The sequence below is a fragment of the Aegilops tauschii genome, chromosome 3, assembly GCF_002575655.3.
Source record: "Aegilops tauschii subsp. strangulata cultivar AL8/78 chromosome 3, Aet v6.0, whole genome shotgun sequence".
In the NCBI taxonomy this organism is placed as follows: Eukaryota; Viridiplantae; Streptophyta; class Magnoliopsida; order Poales; family Poaceae; genus Aegilops; species Aegilops tauschii.
Window position 1 is genome coordinate 534,935,039 of NC_053037.3, and position 8,039 is coordinate 534,943,077.

Genomic DNA, 8,039 nt, shown 5'->3' on the forward strand with positions numbered 1-8,039 from the left:
TATTATAAAGAAAATATGTTGACATGAAAATGATACAAAGTACACCTAGCATCTGCAATCAATGTAATGTCAAAAATTAGTCGAGACATACCCACAGCCAACATTAAATAACACACATATATATGACCATTGATGTCAACCACTATCGTTGATAGCACTGTACTATGAGAAATCTCTCCAACAGTGATGTCCACAGGAAGAAAACCAAACGACATGTGAAATTTATCATCGCTAGATCCGACCACAAAGGTTAGGACATGGAGTTTCCCCCAAAAGTGAAATTTAGGGCTCCTTTGATTCAAAGGAACTCAATAGGATTTTTGGAGGGTTTGAATCCTTAGGAATTTTTCCTAAAGAATCATATGTAGTGCATTTCATAGGAAATCTATGATCTACTCAAACTTCTTTTTACATTTTCTTTGTTTTTTCTGTGGCATTACATTTTCTTTATTTTTCCTTCGCCTAGGCAATAGGTTTGGTCTTTTATGACTTTGCTATTTGATTCTTTGCATGTGCGTGTATTGATGTTGATTGTGTTCTATTTTTTTCCGGGACTGATGTTGAAAAAAGATGAATGCGTGGTCATTGTGTTTGTATTGTTTGATGCTCCATTTTGAGTTGTTAAAATCCACCCTTCATAAAAAAGGTTTCATATTTCTCCAAAAAGGTCATCAACTTCATTTTGAGTTAGTAAAATTCATCCTTTATAAATAAGGAATTCATATTTCTCCAAACAGGGTACCAACTACTAATTGCATGCGCCCTTAGTTTGCGTCGGGGTAAAAGAAATACAACCATAAGAGCAACTCTAGCAAAGTCACCATATACATCGTGGGTCGCCATATGGGATATGAAGCGAGCTTCATTCAAATATGGAGGATGTGGTCATTGTGCACAAACACAGAGTCACTACAACATCCATATATTTTCCTTTTTATCTTCTTTTGCTTGTTTGTTACATAACTCAAAATTCCACATAAACACTTTCAGGGATTAAAACACTAATTTTTTAGATAACATTACATCACAAGTCGTTACATTGGGGTAGAAAAGTCGATTAGCAACAAAAATATTACTAAACTGGTGAGTATACGTCTTGAGAAACACTAGTTGCTCCTCACCACGATGACGAGAATGCATTGCACGGGGCACATGCATATGTAACAAGACGAGACCTCGTCCTCATCCCGTCCCTGTCTGTCGTCGTCGAGGTCAGGGACGGCTTTTTCAGCAAGGAAAGATCCAATAGGGCACGATTCGACTAGGTGAATGTCACCATGTTCATGTCAAATATGCGCCATCTGATGCACTCCTTCTTCGCCCCCAAGTCCGCATATCTCCTCGTAATGGAGCCAGATGGCGTAGTCACTCTCCGCTGCAATGCCTTCCCGACGTCGATATGCTTGAAGATTTGACCGAGACGGACGACCGAGGCGTTTGCGGCATAGCGCACATCCCATGCCTCCTCATGCGGGATCTGCACGCCCCGTGCTGGATACCCAAATAATGGAATGTCTTGTGATATTCCAATCTAGGCACTCATCGAGGGTAGGATCCCCCCACACGCCTCTAGCAAACATAGGTGAGCCTCGTCCTCCTCCTCAGCGATGTGGGCGGCCTCCTCCTCCACTTGCTCCTCATACAACATCCCTCCTCGTCCTTCGAGACGGCACACAGTCCGACTGTAGGGGAAGCGCATGGCGATAGAGAGGGAGAAAGTCGCTACGGATCCCTCCTCGTCCATCGAGACGGCACCCAGTCCGACTATAGGGGAAGCGCGAGTAATGCTAGACTCACGGAGGGGTTGATTACGGGGTTCACGGAATAACAGAATGAGCGATTGGGATTGGACAAGAGGAGAGGATGGGTGAAAAACAGGGCGGAGGGGTGGGGAGAGATTAGTTAAAAGAAAACCCCGTAATGGGTCCGTGTGTGTAGGATTATTCAACCATGGCGATAGAGAGAGAGAGTCGCTACGGGAGGGAAAATATCAGGTGCTACCAGCTGTTAGGTGCTACCGTGATACGGGCATTTGGGAGCCGTTGGATCTCAGATCCGACGGTATCTAAGAAGCTATTGTATCTGTGCGTAATTTTTAGACTCTAGGATGACATTTTTGTAAAATATTCAAGAGCTTCCGGGAACCATTGGATCTGAGATCCAACGGTCTAGAAGCCCGTATCACGGTAGCACCTAATGGCCGGTAGCACATACGGGAAGCTGTGTTGGAAGTGAAGAAGGTCGTAAGTTATTCTACCATGGCGACGGTCTTTTTATAGCCACACGCGGCGGACGCTGAAAAAATATAGCAGGTTGCAGGGAGTAGGCACATGATAGCTGCCATTAATTGGCATGTTTCCTGATGCCCATGTCTGGCCGTGTGCGCCATTGGCACAAGAAGGAGATGGCCGCTCGAAAGGCTGGAAGGAAGGTGCTCGAGAGGCTAGCTGGAAGGAAGGTAGACTTCCCTTCCAAGTTAGCGTCTGGCGGCCGGGTATGGAGCGCCCTCAAGAAATGCATGGCGACTCGAGGCCATATGACGAGAGCGAGTATTTAGCATTTTTAGGCCAAAATAGTCAATATGCCGGTCATTATGGCCATGAGGCCAATAAGGCGTCTCTGCTATAGTTGCTCCAACACTCCTTGCTTCTCTCCTAATTTCTAGGTCTAGTCAGTACCAATCAAAAGCTATGCAATGCAAGACTAACTAGGATTTTTGCTTGTTAGGAGGACAACACACAACGAATAAGGGTATGATCATGCATGTACAGAAGGGTTACAGCCTTTATACAGGTTTAACAGCACGGACCATGCATTCTTCAGCGTCACATCTGACCGATAGCTACTTTAGTATCACCATCCCTAACTAGGGCTACAGCAGTACACGGAAGCACGGATCATAGAACGGGAGATCGATTTGATCATCATCAACAGGTATACTTGAGCTAGCTAAGTAGTCTTCAATGGGGGATCGGACCGCGCGAGCCTGCTCATTTCAGATGCTCACGGCCATCTGGTTCATGGAGGCGGCCTCCTGGCGACGCCGGACACCGTGCGGAGACTTCTCTTTGCAACCACCGTCTTCTGCGCCCGCCTTCGCGTCGGACGCCCCGCCTTTCTCTGGACTGCCATTCTTGTGCTTGGCTAGATCCTGTTGCGCTCTTACCTTCACGCCGCGTATCAGCTGATGTTTACACAGAAAGGCTGAGATTAGCTGATTTATAAACAATTAATTCAAATGCACAGCAAGTACGTACAAAGTAAGTTCTGCTATACTCCCTCCGTCCCAAAATAAGTGTCTCAACCTTAGTACAACTTTGTACTAGAGTCAGTATAAAATTGAGACACTTATTTTGGAACGGACGGAGGGAGTACTTAATTAGATATCCAAAGACAAACAGTCTTGTATACTCCATCCCTCACAGAGTACAATACATAGACATCTGACTTTTCAGTCTCCAACGCTTGATTTTGACCTCATAGCATGCATAAAGAATATCTATTGAGATATGCATGACATAAAACTAGTACTAGTATTTTGCAAGATGAATGCGATGTTATTACTATTAATATATGCACAATATCCATATACTCACGCAAATACAGGAGGTCAAATTTTAAAACTTTGACCTCATAGTACATAATAATCCGCCTTATATTTTGATACGCGAGAGTATATATTGTGATAATTATATACCAGCGCTCTCAAAATGACAGCTACTGACCAACTGGTCAGTTTGCAACATGCATATGGATGTAAACAGATCATTTCATGGAAATGAATTAACGCGAAGGGTATGAACATTACATATTTGCCCGACTTGACATCAGAGTAAAGCACGATGAAATCACCCTCCTGCAGCTCATTCGACCGAACAAAGTCTCCTACAAGTTCAAGCAGAAGATACGTTTTGTGAGCACAAGGGAAGCTACCTATATATTTGGTTTCAAAATTGTACCAGGCAAGTTTGGTTCTCTTCTCTCACCAGTGTTCTCCAGAAGATACATTCTGCTCTTGTTGTTGGGCCAAAATCTGCATGCATGAAAATCAAGAGCCATCATTGTACCAGCAATTTGTTATCATGCATGCAGAATACTCCCTCCGTTCCTAAATATAAATCTTTGGAGAGATTTCATTATGGACCACATACAGAGTAAAATGAGTGAACCTATACTCTAAAATGCATCTACATACATCCGTATGTGGTCCATAGTGAAATCTCTACAAAGACTTATATTTAGGAACGGAGGGAGTACAAACTAGCTAGTTCTTTTTTTCTTATTTTGACAGCTCTAGCTAACTAGCAACATATGATACACTTTGGAAGAAGAAGAAGAAGAAGAAGATGGGAAAACAGAAAGTATGGTATCAGAAACACCACTTGATTATGATAATCTACTGCGCAGAGTGATGCTAACGAGTGAACCAAGAGACGATGCGAAAACAAAATTTCTGCATGCCCGTTCACGTATATATATAGAGCGGCGCACTACGAATGCATGCTACTATTTGGCTCCCGGATTCCCATCATATGTATTCATATGACCCACTTGCCCAATTGGGAAAGGAACGTGCGTGTCCCACACACTGATGCAGTGATCATGTCATTTACTAGATGTGGCCTACAGATAATTAAAAAGAAAAGAAAAAAGTGGACTAATGAAAGCATGCATGTTTAATAATATTATTAAATTTATCCCAAAATCGATCGACGGGAGTACTACTTACCGGTACCGCATGCTCCACACCTGGGATGTGCCGATGTCCTCAATGGGGATCGAGATGCCGTCCCCCGTCTTGAGCTCCGGCAGGTGAGTCTCCGCTTCCTTCTGAAACCATCCATGGAAGAAGAGAGACGTTTTAGCCGCGACCGATCGATCAACAGAAAGACAAGAAGATCCATGGATAGATAAACTTGCAATCTGAGAAATCAAGAAGAAATCAACACAAAGATTACAGAAAGAAAGGAAGATCCATTCATAGCTAGGTCATACAGGTGCAATCCAAAGATGGATCTTGTCTAATCAAAGAGGAATATAATCAAGGAGAAATTAAAATTTGCAAGTGGATGCATGCATATATAGCTGAAAATTGCAAGTGGTGCATGGGGCGGATGGAGGAAGAAGACCGCGATAGGGAGGTGACTGCCTCACTTTGGGGAGCACGATGCGGCCGAGGGTTCCGACGTCGCTCTGCTTGAGCACCTTCTGCAGCAGGAACCGCAGGTTCTTGTCTCCTGCCGCCGGCGCCGCCGCCGGCGTCCTCGCACCCTGCGCGCATGCACGGAACCTCGTTGAGAAACGCAATTCACCGTGCAGGGGAGCAATGGCTTGTGATTCTATGCGGGATGGCGATGCGGGGATATCCTATCGCTGGACAGCGATGTGCGTCTCTTACGATGTACGCACACTTATTTGGGGAGCAATGGCTTGTGATTCTATGCGGGATGGCGATCGATGGATGGATGGCAAGAGGTGTTCGTGCATGCATGCACCTGCTGCCGCTGCTTGTCGGAAGCCGCCGCCTGCCCCGGGCGCTGCTGCGTGGCGGCGGCGCCGGAGGGCGGCCTCGCTGCTGCATCCGGCGAGGGTTTTTGCTGCTTCTGCCTCGAGGAATTGGACTTCGTCGACAGCGGATTCGGAACCTGGACCATGAGCTGGCCATGGGGCTGGCCCTGGACGGCATGCTGCGACCAGAGGCCTCCCCAGCCGGAAGAGGGCGGCGTGACCGGCGCCGAGTGCGCCGCGCGGGGGGATGGTTCTTGAGGGAAGCCGCCGCTTTGGATCTGGCTCAGATTCAGCTGCTGGCTCCGCTGCTGCTGCAGGCACGACAGGCGCCGCTGCCTCGCCATCCTCTTCTTCCGGGCCTCCCTGGTCGCCGCCGGTTCCATCCGCTGCGGGAACTGCCCGGCGAATCCGGGGGCCGCGAACGGCTGCGGCACGGCCCCCGGCGGCGGCATCGGGTATGTTTGAGTGCCTGCGGATGTGGCCCCAGCTGGGACGAACGCCGCGTACTGAAGCGGCCAGGCCCCGGCGTGCATGTCGGGCGCCGCCGGCGGGGAGAACGGCTGGCTGCTCACGGCCACGCTGCTCGTGCTGCAGCCCTGCTGGAACGGGTAGATCGCCTCGCCGCCGTAGGATCCAGTTGGCGAGAAGGCCTGGTAGGGCATCCAAGATGTGGCAGCGGCGGCACCCGTCTCCGCGGGGAATTCGTAGCCGGGGTTTGCGCCGGGGCTGGGGAGCTGGCCTCCTACCGGCGGCGCCTCCTGATCCATGGCGCCGACGCGGGGGCGCTTCTTCTGCAGGTGGTGGTTCTGCACCCAGGTGAGGATGAGCTTGAGCAGCTGCATGGTGCCCTGGCGCCCCCCACCGAGGCGCGCGGCCGCGGCCTCGATGGTGGATCGACGGAGGCGGATGCTGCGGAGGTCCTCGGCCGAGATGCAGTCGCGGTTGTTCTTGAGCCACTCCATGAAGAACAGCGGCAGGTCGTCCGCCGCGCTCCCCCCGCCGCCGCCACCCATGAAGGCATCATCTCCTCCACCAGCGGCCGCATGCGACGCCATTCTCCCGCCCGCGCCGTGGCCCGCCGGAGGCTGCTGGTTCTGCTGCTCGGAGATGACATCCTCCAGCATCATCCCGACGTCGGGGAAGAGCGGCTCGTCGTCCCAAGGGACGTCGTCGTTGATGGACGCGAAGTCGAGCAGGTGGTCGATGTCGGAGAGGTCGTCCATCCCGTCCCCGGCCGCTGCAGGCTCGGACGGCTCGCCGCGCGCTCCCTCGCCCCCACGCCCGCCCGCTCCCGCTGGGGCAGCGAAGGCGCTGGAGGAGTTGGAGGAGGAGGACGAGGAGAAGGTGGAGCTCGACGGCGAGGAGAGGCAAGGGAAGTCCGGGAGGACCGGGAAGGTATCCTGCGCGAACATGAAGTCGTCCTCTCCCTGCCGGATCTCCACCGCGGGGCCCTTCCCGCGGCGGGGCCCGCCGCGCCTCGGCGCGTCCCCCTGCGAGTGCCGCGGCGGCGACGAGCCGGCGGAGGCGTCCATGCAAAGGGAGGCAGCGAGAGCGAGAGGGAGAGATGTGATGTGTGTGTGCGGCCAAAGCGTTTGTCGCCCTGTGTGTAGGTGCGGCCGGGGGTTGGGGGTGGGGGTAGGGGGTGGGTGCAGTTACTCTGAAGATGAACAGGGCAAGCAGGAGGTGGAAGGGAGAGAGTGCGGCCGCGCGCCCCACGTGGCGGCCGCGGAGGGCTGTGGGAAGCGCTCCACCGCCCACGCCAGCCTCTCGAGGGCATCTCCCCTTTCCATGCCCCGCTCACTCTCGGCCCCTCCCACTGCCCGCGGGTCCCACCACAACCCCGGGACCCAGCTTCAGTGAGAGGGCTTCGACCACCGCTAGTGGGGTGACGCCCTGCATGGTCCTGCTCGATGACAGCGGGGCCGCGTGACGCGAGCCCACATGTCAGTTACGACCTCTCTACCCCGGAGGCGCTGCTGGTGGGAGACTTTTGTTTCGGCGCGTGATAATGTTGACCCCTGCGTGGCATGCGGGGGCCATCCACCATGCGTCCGTGGACCGGACCCGGGTGCGCGTAGCGGCTGCGCCTCGTAGGATGTCTGTGTCGCTGGAGCGCCGACTGGGCGCTGCGCGCTGGGTCCCTTTCGCGCCGTCCGATGGAGCCACCCTCCAGATCCGACGGACGCGCGCTTCCCAGGCGACATCAGGCCTGTCTCGGAACTAGGGGTGGCGCGTCCCCGCGCACGCGCCGAAGCCTACACGGACGGGCGCGCCTGACGTGGACGAGGGACACATGTGGTTGGGATGACGTGGTGCCGAATGATTGGTCGTGGAGGTGGCGTGTATGGAGCCATGGCCCATGCCGCGGCCAGCTCGACGGCAGCCCGGAGATACATGTACCTGGTGTGGGCGTTGCGTGTGGATGGAGCGTTTGCCTTGTCCTACTCGTAGGAGGTTGTTGCGGCCATAGTCAACAGTATTTCGTGGCGTTTCTTAACTCTTTCTGGAAATGCTTGAGCAGTGCAATTGAT

The 8,039-nt window shown here is 52.2% G+C and overlaps 1 protein-coding gene across 2 annotated transcripts; it reads right to left on the reverse strand.

Annotated features, from left to right (window-relative positions):
* Window positions 1-2,746: 2,746 nt before the first annotated feature.
* Window positions 2,747-7,122, reverse strand: LOC109740784 (B3 domain-containing protein VP1). Of its 2 annotated transcripts, none has more exons than XM_073511004.1 (6): window positions 5,496-7,122; window positions 5,155-5,271; window positions 4,730-4,827; window positions 3,987-4,033; window positions 3,809-3,885; window positions 2,747-3,184 (listed from the first exon to the last, which is right to left on the reverse strand). In XM_073511004.1, exons 1-6 carry the CDS (start codon window positions 7,038-7,040, stop codon window positions 2,996-2,998), a joined length of 2,073 nt encoding a protein of 690 aa, XP_073367105.1. In that variant the 5' UTR covers window positions 7,041-7,122; the 3' UTR covers window positions 2,747-2,995. The 2 variants fall into 2 exon arrangements, with proteins under 2 accessions (XP_073367105.1, XP_020155421.1); XM_020299832.4 differs by having other exon boundaries at window positions 4,730-4,830; window positions 5,496-7,121.
* Window positions 7,123-8,039: the final 917 nt, after the last annotated feature.